Source organism: Salvia hispanica, chromosome 3 (genome assembly GCF_029641045.1).
Source record: "Salvia hispanica isolate PSC_SH4W2 chromosome 3, Shi_PSC_v1, whole genome shotgun sequence".
Classification (NCBI taxonomy): domain Eukaryota; kingdom Viridiplantae; phylum Streptophyta; class Magnoliopsida; order Lamiales; family Lamiaceae; genus Salvia; species Salvia hispanica.
The window spans coordinates 51,697,646-51,721,469 of NC_142694.1; the positions used below are offsets into that span (position 1 = coordinate 51,697,646).

At 35.1% G+C, this 23,824-nt stretch overlaps 3 protein-coding genes across 4 annotated transcripts; 2 read left to right on the top strand and 1 right to left on the bottom strand.

The window, feature by feature from the left end:
* Nucleotides 1-3,856: 3,856 nt before the first annotated feature.
* Nucleotides 3,857-7,035, top strand: LOC125214125 (U-box domain-containing protein 11-like). The gene is made up of 4 exons (XM_048115020.2): nt 3,857-4,250; nt 4,885-5,001; nt 5,077-5,532; nt 5,622-7,035. Exons 1-4 carry the CDS (start codon nt 3,945-3,947, stop codon nt 6,690-6,692), a joined length of 1,950 nt encoding a protein of 649 aa, XP_047970977.1. The 5' UTR covers nt 3,857-3,944; the 3' UTR covers nt 6,693-7,035.
* A 1,792-nt stretch (nt 7,036-8,827) lies between these two features.
* LOC125214126 (uncharacterized protein At1g66480-like) lies at nt 8,828-11,157 on the top strand. The gene is made up of 2 exons (XM_048115021.2): nt 8,828-9,416; nt 10,911-11,157. Exons 1-2 carry the CDS (start codon nt 8,856-8,858, stop codon nt 10,965-10,967), a joined length of 618 nt encoding a protein of 205 aa, XP_047970978.1. The 5' UTR covers nt 8,828-8,855; the 3' UTR covers nt 10,968-11,157.
* Nucleotides 11,158-11,428: 271 nt separating this feature from the next.
* Nucleotides 11,429-19,379, bottom strand: LOC125214123 (putative 1-phosphatidylinositol-3-phosphate 5-kinase FAB1C). Of its 2 annotated transcripts, XM_089067395.1 has the most exons (13): nt 19,250-19,379; nt 18,458-19,067; nt 17,585-18,341; nt 16,546-17,259; nt 16,172-16,325; nt 15,739-16,083; nt 14,715-15,374; nt 14,283-14,614; nt 14,058-14,184; nt 13,793-13,957; nt 12,369-13,709; nt 12,022-12,288; nt 11,429-11,861 (listed from the first exon to the last, which is right to left on the bottom strand). In XM_089067395.1, the coding sequence occupies exons 3-13, from the start codon at nt 18,073-18,075 to the stop codon at nt 11,607-11,609; spliced, it is 4,851 nt and encodes a 1,616-aa protein (XP_088923521.1). In that variant the 5' UTR covers nt 18,076-18,341; nt 18,458-19,067; nt 19,250-19,379; the 3' UTR covers nt 11,429-11,606. The 2 variants fall into 2 exon arrangements, with proteins under 2 accessions (XP_088923521.1, XP_047970976.1); XM_048115019.2 differs by lacking the exon at nt 19,250-19,379 and having other exon boundaries at nt 18,458-19,179.
* Between the last annotated feature and the right edge of the window lie 4,445 nt (nt 19,380-23,824).

Consider the following 23,824-nt stretch of genomic DNA (forward strand, 5'->3'; position numbering starts at 1 on the left):
GTAGTATCAAACGAACTCTAACAATAATTGTACGTGAGTAGTATATAGTTTTGCAAATAGTGGTGGTGACTAGTATATAGTTTTGCAACAATTGTAATTATAGTTTTGCAAATAGTGGTGGAGAGTAGTATATAGTTTTGTAATTAAAATCAGCCACGAATTGTAACAAAAAAGGCATCGTATTCACACTCACCACATATCACAATTCTCATACTAGTTGCACATCAGAAGGGAATACAGCCAAAAGGTTGAACTCACCACTAGAATATAATTTTGTGTAACATCATGAAAACAAGAAAATATTAAGTTGCCTTAGTCCTTTTTTTTGTGTGTGACATGCTTACCTGATTTATCTCACCATATCTTTATGTGGATAATTTTTTGTCTCCTGAAAAGGACTAGCCACATGGAAAAGTATTAAATTATGAAATGTTATCATACGAGAAGGACTAAACAAGAAGTATAAAATTAAATTTTATTGAATTGCCGTCCGAATCCTATGCAGTAGTAGAGACCATGTTCCACTAATATATAGAGAATTGTTATATTTAAAAAAGCAATGAAAGATTCGACATATTGTTTATATGTGAAAAATCAAATTATAGTCAAATCATTCATTTTCTTAGCATAATTATATGCTAAATAGTGTAGTAGTATAACTTTATTTCCGAAATCACAAATAAGTTGGCAGTATAAATTTTTTGTCAGTTTTAAGCCATTAAATCATTAATAGTAGTACATGATTCCATAAATAATGGAGTAGTAATAATACTTATTTTTATTATATATTTATTGAGGAATAGTATATTCCTCCGTAAACAAATATTTGCAGCTGTTAATGTAATTTTAATATTATAAATTAGTACTCCTTCCTAGCTAAATTATTATACTACAAATGTCAATTCGTATTACTTATATAGTTTAATGACGCCTTTCAAATTTTATATTGATATTAAGCTTGAACTAGTGTACTTTTTCAAATGAAGTTTGTAACACAAATACTTTTAACGAAAAATCATATCTTAACTTTAGAAAGATAATAAAACATACCACATCATAAAAAAACAGAATTCAAGAGCTCAATTAATTGATAATGATATGTAAAGTTAGTTTTCTTTTCTCCGACATCGTCAAAGATTTGGATGCCAACGTAATTGCCATGTTATCTTAGCTGGCAATTCAATTTGCAACCCAAATTCAGAATGCCCAATCCCAATTCATCATGGACCACTGTCCACTTATACCAAATAGGAAAACTTCGAAAAAATAAAATACCTATATTATTAATAATTTTATGTATGACTTTATATTGTCTGACATAATGTGTTAATTGGATCAAAATGGTGTGGACCGTTAAAGTTTTGACAGTTTGATAAGGTAATGATCCTTATCAAGTTGAAAAAGGCGAAGAAAGTCGCACAGAAACATCGCTATGTCGACAATCGATAATTTTAGGATTCTTAGCGGAAAAGTAAATAAAGATAAAAGGCAAAATATATTATTTATTTGATTGATTCTCAAAGATAACAATAGTCGTATTTATAATACTAATACTAATTAAATGAGAAAAAACACTAAAATATGAAAAAAAATATGATAATCACTAATTTATCTAACTAAATAATGCAACTATATAATTATGAAACACTGAACACATTACAGTTGCTTTAAAAATTGATTAAAAGATGGATTAGATTGATAAATTAAGGACATGTAGTTATCAAATTTTGGATCAAAATCGTAAAATGAAGATAATAAATGGATTTTAGTCTTTCGATTCATAATATGTTCCAAACCTAACAATCAATTCTTGTATGTCGTGCATGAAAATGCCTAACTTATCTTACATCCCGACTATGACAATATCATGTAACCAACACAAATAAAATTGAAGAATTCATTTAACCTGTTAAAGAAATTTTTTTAATCCTCTTTCCAGAAATGAAATTGCATAAAACGTTGTAATACACGTTTATGAGATGACTTTCGTACTCATCTGCCAAATAATGTTATTGACCAACGCCAATTGCGTTGTGATTTGAGAAATCGCAAACTTATTGTTGACTATTTAAGCAATTTCGTTTGTTTTTCAGTTATAAACTTAATTGTCTCTCTATATTACTAGTATTTAAATGTATACTTTGGGGTGGTTGGCATACAACTAATGGGAGAATCATTTGTTCTATATTTTAAAAATCAGTTAGACGATTAACCTTATACTCAATTTATTTCTTGATGATAGTCAACTTTTTCTAAATTTTTATTTTTCTATTTAGAGCTTACTTTAATCATGAGCACCAAAAAATATATAATGGGCTTTATAATTAGGAATACCTTGTTATAAGATCATAAGAGATTACTACAAATTGCTCAAAGGGTTAGGTTATGAAGTAACTTTTTCTCAATAAAAATTTTTCTTTTTGACAAAATTTCATAAGTTACAAGTAATACACTAGAATTTTCATAATCCTTTTCGTTTAGATATAAAATATACTACTTATGATTAACTTGCTAAAACCATTTCATACATATTAAATTACCAAATAAAATATCGAATTTTGTCTATGTGATCCACTGTTGTACAGGTAAATTCAATTCAAAGAAGTGATTAATGTAAATAGGCGGAAAGAATCAAAACTAATAATTGAACGTGGAGTAAATTCGACCCGGATCGGGTTTGACCCGGTCTGAACCCAGCCATCTTGTAGTACTAACTTTTATTGTGATTAATAAGTGTCATTTTAGTAGGGATTATAATTTTATTCACAAAAGTAATTATTTTTAACAAAATAAATTAACTTTTCTACATAATCAGCTTTCTTGGAGATTGGTTTTATAGTTATAACAGCAAAGGCTATCTTATCTTTTTAACATAAAATGCTATCTTTTTTTGTAATTAAAGCAAAGGCTACCTTGGCAACCAATATGTGCACACTCACAATATTCTTCTTCCAACTGTATTCTTTTGTTTGTTTCCTAATCACACGCTTATCATTTACCACACTCGTTCGCTGGAATCTAGCATTTTCATACTCCTTTAATATTATTTCCATTTCTTATTAATATAACTTTTTTCTTTCATTCAACATTTGTTTTAGATGCTGACTCGAATAAATTTATCATAATTGTAATTAATAACTCTTATATATTTTTTCGAATTATCATCATGAAAATTAACAAATACTCTAATTAACAATTAATTGGGAACTGCAGACGACTACACGGCAAAATAAAGGGATAACAAAAGAAACATAAAAATAGTGATTTTAAGATGTACCGAGGATAAGTCCATCTTATTCATTAAACTTTATAAGCAACTTTTAATAATATATGTGGTACAAATTAAATCCATAATGATGAAATTGCAACGAATTCTTCCACCATATGAAAGACAACACGTCTAATTCTATTCTGTTGCAAGTTGTAAGACAGAATCAATCCTTTTTCTAGTCGATTATACCAAATCAAATTTAGTTTAGAACTTGTCCGACCAAATTTGGTAGTAGTGCATTACATTTTAAATTAAATAAATAGGAGTAAAAGATTACTGACCCACGTCTAAAAATACTATACTATATTCTTAAATCTATTATTGCATTTAGCAGAAAATTACACAAATAATGATATACCTGCATTAAACAGAATACCACTGCCCCATCATCCATTTTAGCCCACAGAATCATAATCCTACAATATTAATATATAAATATAGAATAAATATTTAAATAATATGCAAAAATAATAAAAATAAAAAAATGCCAACTTCGTTTACAAAAAAATAAAATAAACAAATTGCCAACTTCAATTACAAAAAAAAAAAATATGTTTACCAACCTCACCTCTAAAAGCAAATAAGTCCGGTAAAATATTGGTTGCAACTTGCAAGGAACACAAAGCGCTCGCCCTCTTCCCTCTCCCTCTCCCTCTCCCTCTCTCCCCTCACAATGCCCGGCGGAGAGACCTTGCCGGCGGAAGGCGGCGCCACCGCCGCCCCGCTGAGCCTAATCCGTGACCTTGCCCGGATATCTAGCGCCGGATTCTCTGGTTTCTTCAAGAAAGACTGCTCCGACTTGGCCCGCAGAGTCTCACTCTTGGCTTATTTGCTTGAGGAAATTAGGGATTCGACCAAAGTTCCGGAAATTGGGGGCATGGGATCTTCTTCCTGCTATTCCTTCCTCACTGATCTCACAATGGCGCTTCAGGCTGCTAAGAGGCTCGTTTTTGCCGCTAACAACTTCGACAATTCCAATGTAAGTATGCACTCTCCTTGATTTTTTAGGTTACATTCTGCTGTTGCATGAGTCGTGCGTACTACATTTTGTGGATTTTCATTTTTTTTGTGAGATTAATTAAGACGAAGTTTAGGTTGGAAATGGGATTAAGTTGCCAGTGATCTGAATATTCAATCACTTGATTTGCGTCTGATCTGAATCATTCTTTAGATAACGTGTGAAATAATGTAGAAATTGTAGCTGCGAATAATTAATTGGCCTGGTTTTTGGGAATGAAAATCAAAGTTTGTTTTATGACTTATTGATTTGATATGATTAGAAAATTTTCGGTTGTGGTAAATTCATGGATTGAAATGGGCGAGCTCTTAAAACGGAGCGTGTACTGCTGGAAATGAACTGTAGTTTTCCGAGTGTTGCCTATGAAATGGGCAGACTAAAAGAGGTTATGCATTTCCTATTTGCTCTGTGGAAGTCTGGTTATCTTCAGATTCTTGCAGATCCAACTGGCATGAGTCAATATTAGTGCATCAGAAACTAGTGTTGAAGATGTTTCTGTTTGTTAAACAACCAACCAGGAACAAGCTGTTCCTGATTGAACTTGTCTAAGTGTTGCCTTCCTCTGATAAACTTTGTCCTTTTCTTTTGGTTCTAGGATGGGGCAACGAAGAAAATTTACTTTCAGTTTCAGTGCGTGACATGGAAATTGGGCAAAGCATTGATCGATTTACCTTATGATGATTATAACATTTCAGAAGAAGTGCAAGAACAGGTGAGTTTTGACTTTGAGCAACTTTATATTTCCTTCTCGACTGGGTCTACATCTGACATAATCCTTTTATCCCAGGTCGAATTAGTTAGATCACAGTTGAGTCGGGCCAGTGAAAAATACGGTGGGCCTCTCAAATCAAGCATACTGTATAGGGCACTGTCTCAGCCACTGGATAAAGAGATCGATCCATTTCGTTCCAGCAGCGGGTCAGTTGGTAGTCTCCATGTGGAGAATATTGGGATCATTGATCATGAAGTGGGGCAAAAAGAGGAAGGCCTCTTGGAAGGAAATGGTTTAGAAAACCATGCTACAGATAATGATATCCCAAATGTGGAAAGTTCAAGAGATTCGTCCTCATCACTTGAGATCAGTCCCCCTGAGGACATAGATTCTGCGAGGATAGAAAGCTTAACTTGCAGCACGAATGTCGATGAGAACAAGAAGCTTGATTCTCCTGTTATTCCAGTCGATTTTATGTGTCCCATATCTCTTGAACTTATGAAGGATCCAGTGATTGTGGCCACAGGGCAGGTAAGAGTGATACCAAATGCCTTTCTATCTGTTTCCTTTGTGATTCCGTTGAAATGAATTCTGATTCAGTCATTTTTTTAATGTTTCAGACCTATGAGAGATCTTATATACAGAGGTGGATAGACTGTGGCAACACAACATGCCCAAAAACTCAGCAGAATCTAAGACATCTCACCCTCACTCCAAATTATGTCTTGAGAAGTCTAATATCACAATGGTGTATGAAACACGGTGTGGAGCAGATGTCACCACTGATAAATGGAAGGATAAAAAAGAGTGATGGGTCATTTCGTGATGTTACAGGAGAAATAGCAGCTGTTGAGGCTCTTGTTTGTAAGCTCTCTAGCAGGTCCAGTGAGGAACGTAGGGCTGCAGTGGCTGAAATTCGGTCTCTATCCAAGAGAAGTACAGACAATAGAATCTTGCTTGCTGAAGCAGGAGCTATTCCAATCCTTGTCAATCTATTAACATGCGAGGATGCTCAAATTCAAGACAACGCAGTGACTTCTATTCTGAATCTCTCCATTTATGAAAACAACAAGGCACTCATAATGCTTGCAAACGCAATCCCATCAATCGTTCAAATCCTCAGAGCTGGAAGCATGGAAGCTAAAGAAAATGCAGCTGCCACCCTCTTCAGTCTGTCCCTGGCCAATGAAAACAAAATAACAATCGGTGCATCTGGGGCAATACCAGCTTTGGTGGAGTTGCTTCAGAATGGAAGCCCAAGAGGGAAGAAAGATGCTGCAACTGCATTATTCAATTTGTGTATATACCATGGAAACAAGGGACGTGCTGTTAGGGCCGGCATTATTACGGCGCTACTGAAAATGCTGACAGATTCCAGCAGCTGTATGGTTGATGAAGCTCTGACGATTCTGTCTGTCCTAGCCAGCCACCAAGAGGCTAAGGCAGCCATCATAAAAGCCAGCACGATACCGGTGCTGATAGACCTTCTGCGGTCAGGTCTGCCTCGTAACAAGGAAAATGCATCCGCCATCTTACTCTCGCTCTGCAAGCGAGATCATGAAAATCTCGCCTGCCTAAGTAGGCTTGGCGCAGTGATACCCCTATCAGAGCTCGCCAAAACAGGCACGGAGAGGGCAAAGAGGAAGGCTAACTCGTTGTTGGAGACCCTTCGCAAGTCACAACAGGTCTAACAGGTTTGTGACGTATACCCTCGGAGACTTATTAATTGTTCTTACCGTGGATTGATTTGATCTCACAGAGAACCTTACATGAGTTTTAGGATGTGCATGCAAATGAAAGAGACGGCTTACACATGAGAAACCAAAGATGTTTCTCATGCCTTGTTCCATTTTCTTCATTTACTTGATTCTTGCAGTTTCTCAAATGTACTGTGTTCATTTTGTAATTTATGACAGAACAAAACTGATTATTGATTTGATATTTGCTGATCAACTGCTGATCAAGTCTCTAAGGAGATGATATATTTCTGAACATTCATGTAATATAAGGCGTTCGCATAATTTTCTGTATAAACTATGTTTTGTTACAGCATATTATTACTAGTCATGTTTCCCCACTAATCAATCATTCTTAAATAGATTTGGATGAATGGATTTACATTTTCATAATATTTTGATACTACTTTGGTAAGATGCTTTTCATACACTGTCCTCGGTCAAAGTTTTACATTTCTTAAGTTATGGCTTGTTTCTAGACGTAAATTGGACATGCAATGGTTCAATGAAATTTATGCAGGACTATTTCATCGTTAAATATTTCAAATAGAGGACTGCTAAAATAATAAGAATTTCTGTTGTTCACTTTAGCAATTGTGCAAGCATGATGACTATTTCCATTTTCTCCATTATTTGATTTGAAAGAGTGCAAAACAAGTAAAAGTGAAACATAAGATATGCATGTGAAACTCAAATCTCAAAAAAAAAATACTATTCCAAATCCTTAGATTAGATCCAATGCATGATCCAATACAAAGGATCCATGTTATGATTGATGAGGGCGGTGCTTTTCTTAACAACCACTAAATGACGTAAACATTGCATGTGATGTGAGGAACAAATATACGATTAGTAATACAAAAAGATTTATTGGTGGATGCTAAATATGTAAGTTAAGGCCTAAGGGTGTATTTGACTTGGTTTACCAACTTTGAAAGTAAAGAAATATTCAAATTGAAGTAGTATTTCTCCAGAATTTGGTAATTCGCTCAAATTGAATTTGACGCGATCATTCCATTTCCAGTGCCATATGTATATGTGTGAAATGACCTCGACATGTCAAAGTTATTTCAATATTCTGGCCTCTGGGTGTGTGTGTGTGTGTGGGTGGACAAGGTACATGGAATTCCATATTTAGGTGATTCGCTCCACAAAATTCAAAGTATTAGATACAAAGTTCTTACATTTTGTCTAAACAAGCATATACTTGTAGACAAGATCGAAGTCATTAGAAATTATTTTTAATTGTTATACTTATAGGGGGTTTAGGGGAATTTCAAGTTTGTGTAATTTCATACAAAGTTGAGGGAGGATTATTAGGTGACATATCATTCAACTAGCTCTTCTTAACTCTATCCATTTGTGTACATGAAGTATATGTATAAAAATAGGCATTCCCCTTAATTATGAATGCAAACTAATTATATTTTGGGTGGTAATTTAGAGAATAATTAGTCAATCGGTAGTCACATGGATGATGAACGGAATATGTTGTAGCTTCTTAGATTCACACCGCCAGTATGCACTATGCAGTAACACATCGTAAGTCGCTTTGGGTTATTCCATAGCAAATTTTGAAAGATTGTTTTACATTTATAATTTATTCCACTTGTGCCTGCACAAGGACTTCTTCAACATAATTACAAAACGATGTGAATATCTTTCTTTTTAATTTAATACTAATAGATTTTTTATAATTCTCACTTTTATTATTATTATTTTAGTAGGTATTTATTGGATGGTGCTTTGTGTGTGTGGGATTAAAAAGAGTAATAATCCTATAATTATGTTCATGATATAAATCATGAATGAATAATAGGTTTTCAGAATTTATTCCTAATATCAGATATACTATTCCTAAATCCCCCTAATTAAAAAAATTGTACATTCTACAATATGAATAAAATGTAGTAGTATCCCATTCATTATTAAATACAAGTAAGTATTTGGATTAAAATTCCATAGGTGTGTAATAAGCGGGAAAATAGAGGGTGTGAATAGATAATGATAATGTCTTTGTCAACAAAAATAGCACTTCCTTTGACCCCACTTTAGCTTTACAAATTACAAATTACTTAATCCTTTCCCCTTTACCATAATCACAATTCACAAACAACAATGGGAAACGCTTTTGGAGGAAAAAGAAGCGTCAAAATAATGAACATCACGGGCGAAACGTTCAAGCTCAAGACTCCGGTCCAGGCCGGCTCGGTCCTCCAGAACCACCCGGGCCACGTGCTGCTCGCCTCGGACGCGGTCGTGCATTTCGGCGCCCGCGCCAAGCCGCTCGAGCCGCACCACGAGCTGAAGCCGGGGCGCCTCTACTTCCTGGTCGAGCAGCCGAGCCTTCCCATGATGCGGAGGGTGCGCTCGGGGGTCCACATGACCGCCAAGGACCGCCTCGAGAGCTTGATGCTCTCGCGGAGATCGGCCTCCGATATATCTGCCGTGAGGTCGACAGCGAGCGTTGATGAAAGCGGCGGAGTTAGAGTCAAGCTGCGGCTGCGCAAGGCGGAGGTGGAGAAGCTGATGGCTGAGAGTAAGGACGGTGCTGACGTGGCGGAGAAAATTGTCGGCCTTTGCATGAGCACCGGCGGCGGCGCTACGGCGGAGCGCGACGTGCATTGTGGCGGCGGTGATCGGGGATTGGCCAGACAGGGCACGAGCAAATCGCGCGAGGTATGTTTTTTTAAATTAAATACTTTACTAATTTTAGTTGAATTTTAAACATAATTGGTCCGGTTTTCATGGCATGTTTGGGGAGTTTGGTGTTTGATTTTATCATTAGATTGTTCTATTAAATTAACCATATGCAAATAAAATATGAAAAAATTGTTTATAAGTATAGTTTGCTATCGTTATTCAATAATGATTAGGTCATTCAAAATTATTATGTAGTACTATAGTTTTTCGAAAACAAGTTGAAAATTTCTATTTTGTTGCGCTAACTCCCAATTATATCCAAAAAGTTTGACAATTTCGAAAGAATTAGTCTCATCTCATTTTATATATTTAACACGTAGGAGTATATATTTTTAGATATGCCACGTCTTTATCTTTAATTATAGTATATACTTATAAATAACTCCATAACTTATATCCACACATACTACAGTGGGTGAAGTGGGTGAAGTAGTACATTCATCATATTACGTGGGATATACATAGGAGTAAATAAGTATGCAAGAAAATACATTCAGGATAAAAATAAAAATAAAAAGAAAAAAAGAAATAGCATTAGGTTTATGATGTTGAAAATATAGTCTATGAATTTATTTGATTTAAACTAAAAGGATAAACTAATATTTGTTAAAAAAATCATATATTGTGTATTTGTGAGTAGGTGCATCTAACTAACAAATGTTGAATTTCTGAAAAACTGTTGATGATCTCTTAATTAGTCTTCTTCTTCCAGAGCCAAAAGCCCCCACCAAACAAATGCACTGTAGTTATAGATCTCTATATTTTTAAATATTTTTTTATACTATTAACTTTCGTTTATAAAAAATAGTCTCATCTTTTAATTTTCATATGTCTACCAAAGTTAGTCTCATGTTAAAAAAGAAATCTCTCTCCCAATTTAATACCCACTTTTTATATATTTCTACTTTATTCACCTTTTCTCTTTTCCTCTCCAACTTCACCTATACTTTATCTATTTTTTCTTCATATTTTTATTAATTTTGTATGAAAATGGACTATTTTTTAAATTAAATTTGTTATGCGTATACATGCAACTTGCTGATAAGATAAGTTTGCCCACGTTAGTTATGTTGCATTATAGCATAAACTAAGGTGAAAATAATATAATGAAAATAACTTTTTCAGCTTTATGAAAAGAATCATTGGACTTCAACTTTAGCATAAAATGCCCATTCACATTTCACTTTCGATAAAAGAAGAAGTTCAACATCTTTTCAAATTTATAAGAAATTGCAACCTGTAAAGAATGCTAAAGTTTGTTATAATGTTTACATGGCGAAATAAAGTACAATAACAACCAAAAAGAAAGATGATGACATAAAGGATAAATAATATGGGGGTGTTAACCAACTTCTCAATGCCCCACAAATTAGATTAGTTGTGAAGAAGAAAAAAACGGTGACGAAGACTTATAAATCATACTACTATAACGACTTGAATTAGTTGATTATTTTTATCCTCAATTTGCAGAAGCGCGTTGGATTTTCGCTAATCAAGGAAGGAGAAATACATCTTGTGGATTCGTAGTCTTAATTAGATTATAATTTTAGTAATTGTTGATAAGTAGTATTTGTAAATATTTTCTCTTCTAATTATCAGCAACGCATATGTTTGTGCCAATTTTTGGTATGTATATGAAGAAAATGCAGATGTTGAGAATGATTTATTTACCTCTATATTAATCTCATTTCTATACATGCATGTACATGTTTGTCAATTTCCGATTTATTTATTGTTCCGTGAATGATTTTATTTTCTAATTTTAAGTCAAACTTTATGCATACAACCTACATTTATTCTGACTCTGGATCATATTATTTATTATTAGACTTTTTTCTTTCAGCGGATAATTATTAGACTTAATTATATAACTACTCCATATTATTCTCAACATGTTCCATGAGAAATTCTTCTCTTGGCATCTAAACTTTTTGGTCAACCAGCATAGCAACAAATTATTAATTGGTTAGGGAAATAATAGTCAAATCTTTAAAATATGAGTCAATTGGGATAATAAATTCAAAAATTATTGTATGTTAACAAAACCTCTAAAATGTAATCACAATCATCCAGCAATTAAAAAGGCTACAATCAGAAAGAGTTAATCTAATTTTATTTTCTATAGATGAATGGTTAGCAATGTTAATGTGTAATGGTAGCTGTTAATTACGAGGACCATTGATCTGGCACTGTAAGAAAGTATTCGGTCATTGCTTTCCTGAATCTTTTCTTGTACTGTTTGGGTGAAATAATAGTTGGTGAAGCATTTTTTGGTCCACCAAGAATACCAGATGCCTTCACCCATGTCTCCAAGTGCTTATCCCATGTATACTGCCTCATGTAGTCGATGATCCCCAGCACGAGCTCCTTCCGCTCCTCGTCCACCCCCACCACCAACGAGTAGTCCATCGCATCCACCCACTGCAAAACACAACATCACGCGTATTAGAATTGGACCCATCATCTCCTACAAAAGCCCTTATGAAAGGGACTGAACAAATCCACATCGACTTGAGCCTACTCTAATACTGCACAATTCTAGTAATGCGTTACCAATCTAGAAAATTTTTTGATGGCTTACCGCTAGAAATGAGGTGTCGTTCCAGACTGCTCTCTCCAGCTTCCTCTTGGCTTTGCTTCCGAGAAATATGGGATCCGTTCGCAAGTTTTCCACTAGATTCATGTCTAACAGTACTCTGTTTGCTCCCGTCGTGTCTGGATTGTATCGGGATCGTGCTGAGCCCTTCAGGTCATAAATCTTCGTGATACTTCTTTTAAAGAAGAGATTCTCCATCACCATCAAATCCATCTTCGTCTCCTTGCCACCTTTTGAGGGTTTCACTGCAACCTGTTTTTACCAAGTATGCATACAGTTATGACTGCCACGTCATACTAACGTCAAGAGCAAGATCGGAGGTATGAATGTACCTGGTAAATGCCGAGTATTTTGGAAAGACAAGTTGGGCTTCCAGAGCTAAGAGCATCTGTCAGATACTTGAAATACTCGGAAGAGAATTCGTTGAATGATTCCAACTCGGTCTTTGTCACCTGTTTGATTATGAAACGTTCATCAAATGATTTGGCGAAGTAGACATTGCTCTTCCCTCCTTGCGCGCTCCATCTCCTGCAGCGGCTCAAGGACCGCACAAAGTCCAATTCATCGGGGCAGCACCTCTTCCTAAGAGCATCAAACTGCTTCGCAAAGTAACAAGTAACATAAAACTTCATCTTTGTCGTTGAAGACCCATCCTCAAAAGAAATTCTGCAGTGAGGCGAACTTTTGGGATCTGCAGAGAGAAATGCATCTTTGGAGCAGTAGTTGCTGTATTGCATGTAATCCAGATCGAGAGAACCAAAAGACGGGCATGTGGAAAGGTCAGCAGCTTTCGGATTCAAGATGTTGAATAGGCTACCAGCATTCACTTCTCTTGCATTCCCATTCTGTTTGTCAGCAATCCAGTCAGCATACTCTTTGGAGGTAAGGGCATACGAGATTATGCTCGTGGGCTCGTTGTCATAAACAGTGATGAAAACATCACGTTGACCATTTTGTTGAACAGGAAGTCTTGCTCCTTCAGGCAGAATAGAGAGAAACGGAATGAAAGAGGGCGAGACACGTGTTGAAATTTTCAACTTCTCAGCTTCGCTTGGTAATACGTGAGAGTTTGTTCTCTGTATACTCGAGACGGGGTCCCTGAGCATGTACTTGAAATCACCAGAAGCATGAAAAGATCGAAGTGTCAACAAATGCAAATGAGGCGGCAGCTCTTCACTCATTCTCTCTTCTAGCCTCTGAACAGAATCGAAGGAGTAAACTCTCTTTCGTGATAACAATCTTCTGAAAGTTGGGTTGTCTCTCTGATTCATTTGTTTGGCTGCTGACATAGTTTCGGATACATCACTATTTAGGTTGTCAAGCAAGCAAGCTCCCATCAGTGCCTGATCAGCACCACACCAGGCAGAATCTATTTTATCCGAGAGGAAAGATTTCTCTATTGTTGGGTGCTCCACCCTAGTATCTTCATGACGACGGTCAAGGCTGCAAGGGTTCGTATATGTTTCAGAATCTCTTCGTGTGATGCGAGCTTCCACATCATAGGGAACCTTCAGACTAGAACTTTTCCTGAGGAGGGAATCGAGCAGATACAAGCGCCGATCCCAAACATCTGAATTGATTGAAAGAGAATGTCTCAAGCGGTTAATCTCAAGAATGTCAACTTCTGCTTGATCGTGTTCTTGAATCTCATTGCTAGGTGGTTGGAGCAAATCCTGAAAAAAGCACATCAGTTAAAATTAAAATTTAGATTTACTAAGTTATTAGAAATTTAATGCATTGCATAGTAAGTACTCACTTGGTAATAGCTCTGTTCTTTAGCAACCATGTCGCTTAGCTCCAAGATCCGTCCATGCAAGTCACTTGCTTCGGAAAATTCATGTATAGAAGATAAGCTTCGGAGATTGATATCCTGAAGTAATGCTGATATCTCGGTATACAGGGCTTCTGCTTTACTCAGAAGCTAATACGAGGAAAAAGATATAGTTAGAATACTTGTATTATCATTATAACCAATCTTTTTAAAGCAATGAGATGAAAAGCTTTTTAAAGTTTTCACGAACCTCTGATGCTTCTTGTCTTAGCCAGCTTTGCTCTCCGGGCCTGCAGAATTCAAGAATCGGAGGGGGCAAACAAACAGAAAGGATGCTAATCGGAGAATACTGAAAGGAGGCAACCATACTTCCAAACCTGTGAAAACAGAATACCAATAATAATAACATCATTGTTTGTGCCATTAAAGACAGTAATACAATATAGAAATGGAATCCAATTAAAATGTCGCATACCCGTAAAATCTGAGGCAGTCCCTTTGCATGGAATGACCGCAGTTTGCAACCCGGTTCCCTGTAGCATATTGTGAAAAACTAAGTTCAAGAAATTTCCCAAAAGAAAGTCCCCACGTGGCATCTGACATAACTACTCTTCGTGTAGCAGGTGGAATTCCTTCTACATGTGCACATCTGAGGCATCTGTGCCACAACCAAATCTTGCCATCCTGTTCCCTGGGAAGCCTAACAGTGGAGAGACGTTGCACATTGATCATCAGGTTACCGTGCTGGTGAGTATAACGTATGGCATGGGCTTCAGCTGATTTCTTGCATGAATGGCAACGAGATGACTGGAAACACGAGAATGTAATGAAATCATAAGCTAACTTAGAGCACAATGAACAACAAAAGAAGTGGTACTAGAAAGGGAAAAAGAAAAAAAAGAGGTACCTCATCAAGCAAGTACTCCCTAAGATATCTCCCTAGTGGTTTATCAGAAGGGCCATAAAACTTCACACGAAGAAGCCGTGAACGTTCACATACAGAGCCATTCAGGATACAGTTACTGGAGAAAGAAACTAATATGCTCTGACTATTGTCAATGTCATTTGCTGAATAATTTTCAATAGAGGCTTCAGCATCATTGGTCATCTTGACTTGACTCGGTTCCAGTGGGGATAAACCTGCATGTCTACAAGTAGGCCTCGTGTTGTCGAGGGCTCCATCCAAAGCCAAGTTCTCATCACATGCGTTCAGTAGTGCTTTTCTGTATATAATCTCGTTGTTGGGAGAGAGATCATCAGATTCAACCACGCCAAGCACAGACATGGACTCTTGTAATCCATGCTCCAAATTGAGATCTTCCGATCCAATACGTGGAAGGGCGCCTACTTCTTCTTTGTAGCTGGTGGTTGCGACAGAGTAGGGGGCTGGGATTTCCTTATCAAGAGTCATTTTTTTCGGATTAAAATGTGAGAATTTAGGAAAGCTTGCGCCCTCATCAGCAAGAAATGAAGTCTCTAGTGACAGGTGATATGCTGCAAAGATGGCATAATGGACCACATTTTTCACCTTCTTGAGTTCCTCAAGAGATGAACCCTTCAGTACAACCTAAAAAATATGGCAGATTTTATTCGTCAAGATTTCAAAATTGTTTTATGTTTAATAATAAAGCAATCATAACTATTATGTGCATGTTTCTTATCGTCAAGAACTTTTCAATTAAAGAAACAAAGAGACATTATCAATATATCATTGGTAGAAATAAAAAGGAGAGTGCTCGAAAAGTTTAGATATGGTTGACTAGAACAGACAAAGGCAAAGCAAGATGAAATGTAAAATAGTGTCAGAATGCATATCATAATCCTAGAATACAACATAGAAGTAAATGAAATTAAGGAAAACAAAATGCTCATACAAGAGCATGATGCATCCAAAAAACTGAAAACGCATGTGAATTGAGTGAATATATTACCGTGCAACCTAATCGCCTGGGACAACCTTCGAAAAACATCAAGGTTTTTGATGGTTTTTTGTTAAACTGATTGACCGATTCATGATCTTCTGTGATTTTCTCCAAATGGAAGAGCTCACAGTGCCCCAGCCTTGTTTTGGGTAAATGATCAATGGATGGAGTTACAAGGGCACCAGTACATCTTGCAATCCGCTCAAGTAGCGGCTGCTTAACATTTATAACTAACGATATCTCTTTTTCTAACAGCTGCTCTTGAGCAAATGAAGACACACTTTTCTCAACAAGAAGAACATTAGGACGGAGGGCCTCAATTTTTGAAATAATCATCTTCAGATGGTCCTTTTCCTGAATCAGATTCAGAATCAAAATTTAAGCCAATGCTTTTATATTGAAAGAAAATGAAATGAAATGGAGACCCTAATCTGGGATAAACCTGTTGCAGTAATGTATCGAAAGAGTCCAGCTGATTGGGAACTCTTTGATACTCGAGTGCTCCTCCTAAGAGTAATATTCTGGTGTTTATGTATTGAGACGTCATACGTTTATGTTTTATATTCTTCGTGCAAACTATTCCTTTGATAAGTTTGCTGCAGTTATTGAAAAGAAACAAAACTTTAGTCCTTTGCATATAACACAAGTTGAGACATCACTGTCTTATAGCTGAAAATTGAGGATGTTATAACAGTAAAAGGCAGTGTTGAGGTAATTGCAACGTTTTTAAAAGTCATGTTCTAATGGAAAATTCAGGTTAGGTTGCATTTTCTTGCAAAAACCAGTTCATATCTAATAGTAACAAAGAATATTTACCTTTCACTGGGACTTCCTGAAGCTACACATTTGACCTTTACATAGTCACAGGGATCCATGCTACCTCCTCCATTAGTATCAGGTTTTATATAGTTCGCCGTCTTCCACGCAATTGCTGTAACTATGTTTAGCCATTTCTCGTTGGTCGAGATTATTCCCTGCCCTTGCAATAGCTGTGACACAAGAGCTCTGAAATGCCCCTGAACAATGACTCTCAAGGGCTCCTTGGAATCCAGATGTTGCTTCTCCTTGGCTAATAATGTGCTCTCAAGACTGCTATTAGAGGAAAACATAGCACCAGAGGCTCCAACTTCATCATCTTCATCATCATATGTACGCAAACTATTTTCCTCCTCATCAGCATCATCATCAGGAGGAGGAGGAATCCAAATGAGACCATTAGTTTCAACATTCCTCGAATCCCAAACTCTTTCAGCAGACTTTTCTAAAATAGCCTGCTCTGGGTCGAAGTTGCTATCATCTCGAGAACTTGAGTCCACCTCAAGCTCTCGCTTTACACAGTGCCCGACTATATTGGAATTAACATTGATCCTAGAGGGACTATCTGATGGACTTGAATCGAGAGACATAAAACTACAAAATTCATGTCTAGGTCGAAGACAGACAGAATCTATGTCAGAAATGTCGTTAAGGTATTCACTCGAAGCATTGAAAAAGTGTCCCGTAGAATCCTCTCCATCATCTTCATCACTCCTGAAAAAAAACACGATTCACAAATTTTAAACTCCAAAAGCAAATTAAGCAGAAGTTCTGATTTAGAAAAGTCTCTAGTTACAATTATTGGAGTCATAAGGAGCAATAAGAGGATATAAACATATAAAAGACACAGATTAATAGAGTCTCATAAGCCCACAGAGTTAACAAACAGGTTTCAACAAGAGAATTCAGTAATTCCATCAACTAGACTATTCTGGTTCAAGATATCAACACAAAAGCATTTATACACTAATTTCAGCAAGAAACAAACAGTGATCAAGATTAGATGATCGTACACTACAAAAAGAAATCCAGCTCGTACCTGCTTGATGAATGATGCAAGGATAATGGAGATGACTGGTTAGAATATGATTCATCAGTGATTCCATCCACACTGTGAGGAAAATGACCATCGGATTTCTCACCACTAAAACTCGGTGATGATGGTTCCTGGCTTTGTCTCGGAGATTCAAAAGGATAAACCTTACTACTGCACCTCTGGGTACTTTTACTTATAGGACCAAGCTCAAAGCAGAGTTTGCATGTCTTGATATCAAAGATAGCCTCGGTATTCTCGTTTGAACGTCTAGGGGCAGCAACATCTAAAGAAGCGATTCCCTGCACACATTTCCCACACCACCACCTTCCACAGCTCAAGCAGCGGTACTTGATATGAGAATTTAATGCACTCGCACCACAATGACAGAAACCATTGCAGTTGTTCTCAGTCGATTTAGATTGACTATCTCCCCAAGACATCCAAGATCTAATTTTCGCTATCAAATTCACCAGTGTACTACCAGGTGTTGCCATAGAGCAGTAAAATCCCACCACAAACACTAGTAGATCAATTAGGCAATTTAGGCCTAAAACAGTTATGCTATTCTCCTAATATATTCAACTATCAATCACAATTCTTCCTAACTAACCAAAAATAAAAACCCAGAATAAAATATTGGGTTATCTACTTGTTCTGTTAGATGTCACGTATATATACTTCTCTTTTTTCTGCACCGTTTCAACGAGGCACAGGATCACTTAAGAACCAGGAAAGGTATCACCAAAGGGGACTGTATGGCCTGAAAGAAATCCACACAAAATATGTTAGATCTAAACCAAAAACTGTATGGTTACAGACAATAATAAACAACAGCAACACAAGATGGTGTGCAAAATTCCTCAAACAAATTCAAACCTTAAACTTGACTCGACCAATCCCAGAATCATCAACTTTCAACTTCAAAACTGGCTCTCTCATCAAACAGAGGCAAAGATCCAGAGCTTTTCACCAGGCATCAACAAGGACCCAACTTTTGCCTCAATAAAACAGTAAAGCCCACAAATAGACGGTGAAAAAAAGTGAGTTCACCAAGCAACAAAGCAAGAATTCCTCCAAATCAGAACCCAGATCAAGAAATTCAAAAATAAAAGTGGGCTTGTTTCAGAAAAGGTCAAATCTTGAGTATTAGCAAAGCAAATGAAAAGGAAGAGTGAGTTCTTGATGATTAACAAAGCAAGGAGAGGGGAAAATTAGTTCTTGATGAATAGCAAAGCAAGAAAAAGGAAAAACGTGTTCTTGTTAGTATTTAACAAACGATAAAAAAGGAAAAAGAATTTATTCAAGATATGAGAATCAGATGATGAAACGGAAGAGATTGAAGAGCAGGAAAAGGAAGTAGAGGCAGATATTTCCATGTCTAGCTCTTGCAGTAACAATGGTGGTTGATCCCATCATATTCCACAACCATTTTTGGCTGCCGCGTCTGCAACCACTCTTGCTTCTCTCTCCTCCCCCTCGCCTTCAACTTCATATAAAAAAATTCCCATAAATATTCTCAGGCATGTGTTCTTGCTCCATGTCAGCAAATAATCTTTCATTCATAGGATTATATGAAAACGAAATCCAACCATTCTTTTATCTTGATTTTGTCTATACTTATTTATTTATAAAATGAGATTACAAGAATTTGGTGGTTGGATTTCTTACCAATTAAATACGATGAATTGAATGTGGCGTGAGCCTATATCTGTATAAGTCAGAAACTGTGTCATGGAATTAATGTAGTGATTTTGGTTCCTAACTCTGCAACAGTAATAAGATTTTAATAATATAGGGTGCATTTATATATTTGGGCAATCGCATGCTAGTTCATAAATATTAAAAACCGTCACACATCTCATGCTCATCTACCGACCATGCTTCACATATGTACTAGAATTCAATAATCCATACTACTAAAATCATTTTATACTCTAATGTTTTTTATTTCTAAATATGCCTCAATATTAATCAATTTATAAGTATACTTTATGATACAATTATGCAAAACCTCAAATATCGAGGTATAAAATAGAGTTTTTTTTATAAAAAAATTGAAAATTATACTAGTATTATTTGGATCTCTGACTCGTAAAACCAATACTGGCAATATGATTTTGCTTTCAAGTAAAAGAAAAGTAATGGACCCAGTTTAAACTTTTAATAAAGAATATATTCCATAATGGGTTTCCACATGAAAAGTTGCTCTGAGTGGAAGCTAGCATATTGATTAAGAATTATTTTCTACTATTGTTTAATTTCCCATCAAATATTAGTAATTTCGCGAGATAAAGGATGATTGTATAAATTATTTTATTTAGTAATTAGTACTACTATATTTAAATCTCTTATCGCTAAAGAAATGCTGGGAGTTGAATTAGTTTTGGCACATATACATGGTTACATTATGTGAATCCTATTATTACTACTGCTTTCATATAATCTATGTTAATACTACTATTATTTATTTTTGAATGTTTTTTTTAACACGAAGAGGCAATAAAGTTAAATTAAATAACCTATAAAATATCAATAACAATAAAAACAGGAAAAATAAGGAAAATTTGTAAATGTTACTCCCTCCGTTTTCTAAAAATAGCAACTATTTGTAAATTTGTAAATGTTACTCCCTCCGTTTTCTAAATGTTACTCCAGTCCCGAGCAATCGAGTATCCAATCCCCACTTATTAGTAAAGATATAGAGATTTAACCCCAAAGTAAACTTAATCAAGAATTCCACAAATCAATAAGCTTTCTCATCGCAGCAACAGACGAGCCTCCCTCCGCCATCGGCGGCGGTGGGAGGCGCAGGTAGGCGAGAGAGTAGGAGAGGTGAGGGAGACGTGTTGCTGTCTGCAGCAGTAACTCATTAAAAGCCTTAATATTTTAATTATTTAAACTTTTAAATATTAAAATTAATATGAGAAGTTAGAGATTAGAATATGAATAGTTGGGTAATTGGGTATTTGGGTTTGTAAAAAAATCGGCCTAATTAGAATTAATACACTATTTAATTAATTTTAAAAAAAATCAGATAATTCGGGTATACCCGATCGGGTATCGGGTAACCGATACCCAAAAATCCAAATTTCTCAATACCCGATCTCGATCCGAAACTCGAAAAATCGAAATTCTGGTATCCAATTATCCGACTTTTTCGGGTTTGGATATCGGGTATCCAATACCCGCTATCCATTTTGACAGGCCTAGATGTAACTATAGTATAAACTTGGAGAGTAATAAGAGTATCGTTTCTAAATGGACTAATTAATGGAGTAAACTCTATATACAACCCATTGATTTAACAAATATTTGTTCATAACCAATCTATGTACAATCATACATATTTAACAACATAGTTTCATGTTCATTTTCAGCTCAAGTTTCATTTCCATTTAAGCCATTTTCCTATCAAAATTCAACAAACGAATCAAATAAGCAATTGGTATAGTTTTAATAAAATTATACCCAAATAGTTTTAAAATCTAATAACGTACACCAAATGTAATCCCTAAATGCATAGAAAATGAGTTTATCATTTTTTTTAATAACGGTCCATTAGTTAACCTTTTCGATTGATCAGGCATAACTTATTAACGCAAACTGGAAAAGAAATTCATTTTGTGCTCGAATCATTTATTTCCAGTGTATGGTAATTGAAAATAGACAGAAGTTAATAATAATATAATAATTAACCTGGCTTACAAAATGAAAAGGCACATCGAGATTAATTCATACTATATATCTATATAATCTTTTGCATTCAAGTAAACGAAAACACATGCATTGAATAATTTAGTGATGAGGAGGTGGCTCCTACGCAAAAATATTGGATATGAATATGATTTGGCACCTTTTGCTTTGCCCTTTTCTCTCTTTCGGTAGTCTTTTTAAATAAGCTTTGGTATGATGACTGGTTATGTAAATGAATACCACTCCTATAATATATGTGTACGAAAAGACAGGCCACATTCCTCAAAATTAATCGACACATTTTATAATTTCATGTTTTATGTTTTCCATAGTTCTATTTGATAAGCATTTTTTAGGGGCAGGTAGCTTTTTAAGTATACGTTTTTATAGCTATGTATTATAAGCAAGTGGATATCTTTTAGGGGCAACTAGCTTTTTAATTTGCAACTATATTACCTGCTAAGTGTTTTGCAATTAAGGGTTTTCTTTGAAAACTCGATGACCCCCCAACTCGTCGCAAATTATTTCTTTGAAAAGTCTGCAATATTGGATGAGTGTAATTTGTCGGCGACTTAGTATTATCCGAAATTTATTCATGCGCATGACAAATACGTTGGCGGCACGTGAAGAGTACGTCTAACACTGAAGGTAAGGTATTGCACGACAAGGCCTATCCACACTTCAATTATGTAAGTATTTTTTTTCAACTATTATTTCTTTGTCTTAAATTTAAAGTGGTGCTCAAACAGTGCTTAAGCATTATGGATCTTTTCATTGTACAATATTTTTTTTTCTCATTAGGAAAGAATATCAATAATGCTTCTCTATCAGGGCCTTTGGAACCTCTGAATCTATACATTAGAGGTGAAACGTCTTATCAAACCGAAATAGTGAGGTTTGTTTGAGTTGATATAAACAATTCCAAGATTTCTTACCTATAATAAGTGGTCCAGCCCAACCTATTGGGCTGATTTAAAATTGCAGTGAGCCTAATGGGTCCAAATGCATTAAACCTAATTTCATCTGATTTTGATGAACAAATGAACAATAATATATTCGCTTGTAATAAACCACTCTGTGAAATTTAACTATACAATAAAATACTTATATCGACTTTTTTCGTTCGCATATTAATATTTAATTTGTTAGATAACTTCGGAAAGAGATTTTCAATCTCTATGCGAATCGACGTATTAAATATAAAAAAGTTGAAATAATTATTGGCCATATTTAAATCTCTTGAATTATTTATTAATATGTACATTTATAGTTGATGGGTGTTAATTCCTAATTATGAAAGGGAAAATATATAAATCAAAGAGCCGCCTCCTAGATTTGACTTTAATGAATTTCAAGAACCAAATCAAATGCACTACGATTTTGACTTGAATATGGACACCTTTGCCTTTTCCCCTTACATTGCACTTAACTAAACTAATTATTTACTAATCTGAACTTATTTATGAGACGGAGTATAATATTTCTCTTTATCCAACAGAAATAATTATCATTATGAATTGAATATGATTAATATTTTTTGTCCAGTGACAGAAGAATATATGCAAAAATATATAGCGCCATAAATAACATTCATTGGCTGTATTTCCAAAATTTCGAATTGTACTTATATATTCATTAAATTGGCACAGAGAAATAAAAGTGTAATCTGATGGACTACACCTAGTTTAAGAAACCTGGTTCAAATTCCATCAAAGACAATTAATTGGTTTATGTCTACACATTAAACAGATGGAGGTGAACGTCATTTGAATGCAGACATATTATGGATCAACATAAAGCCTTTTTAGTAAATATACATGAATTAATAATTTTAATTATTGTTCAAATACTACTATTTAATTGTTCTTTTTTCGTAATTTATCATTACTTTAAAATTTTATTTTTACAAAATGAAAATCTAATATAAATAATCTTAAAAGCACGAAACTGGATTTGATTTTAATTAAGATACTATTATAATTTGCTGAAATCGTGCACATATAGAGGATTTGATATTAGCTTTATTGGAAAAAAAAAATACTAAATCTGTAGTAAATAATGTTATCCATCTCCAGATCCACACAAACATGTATCTCATGTGTAATAAATTGAATCGGCATTCATATGGCTGGCCATGTAATGATGACTCATCACCCAATAGGTTTTACCGTTAATTTATAATGATTTTTAGGAGGAAATTTTTAATGGTTGATTGATTAAAATGAAAGTCAAATATAATTTTAAAATGAAGAATTCAATTATCAATTTTAAAATGAAAAAAACAAAGGAAGCCGTCTGGGGCTGCAGTCTCCGTTCAAACTTCTGTTGCCACAAATGTCAAATTGAAGCTGCCACAAAAATCATCATAAATGATTAAATTCAATGTGAAACACCCTAGTCCTAAAAAATTAACCCAAAAAACAAGACTAATAAAATTAATTATGTGGTTGGTGAATAATAAATTATCATAATATGCGGCATGGTTTTCAACCCGGCGATTGAGTTGTTACTTATATATAGAGATAGTAGCATAATACAAAATCTTCAATT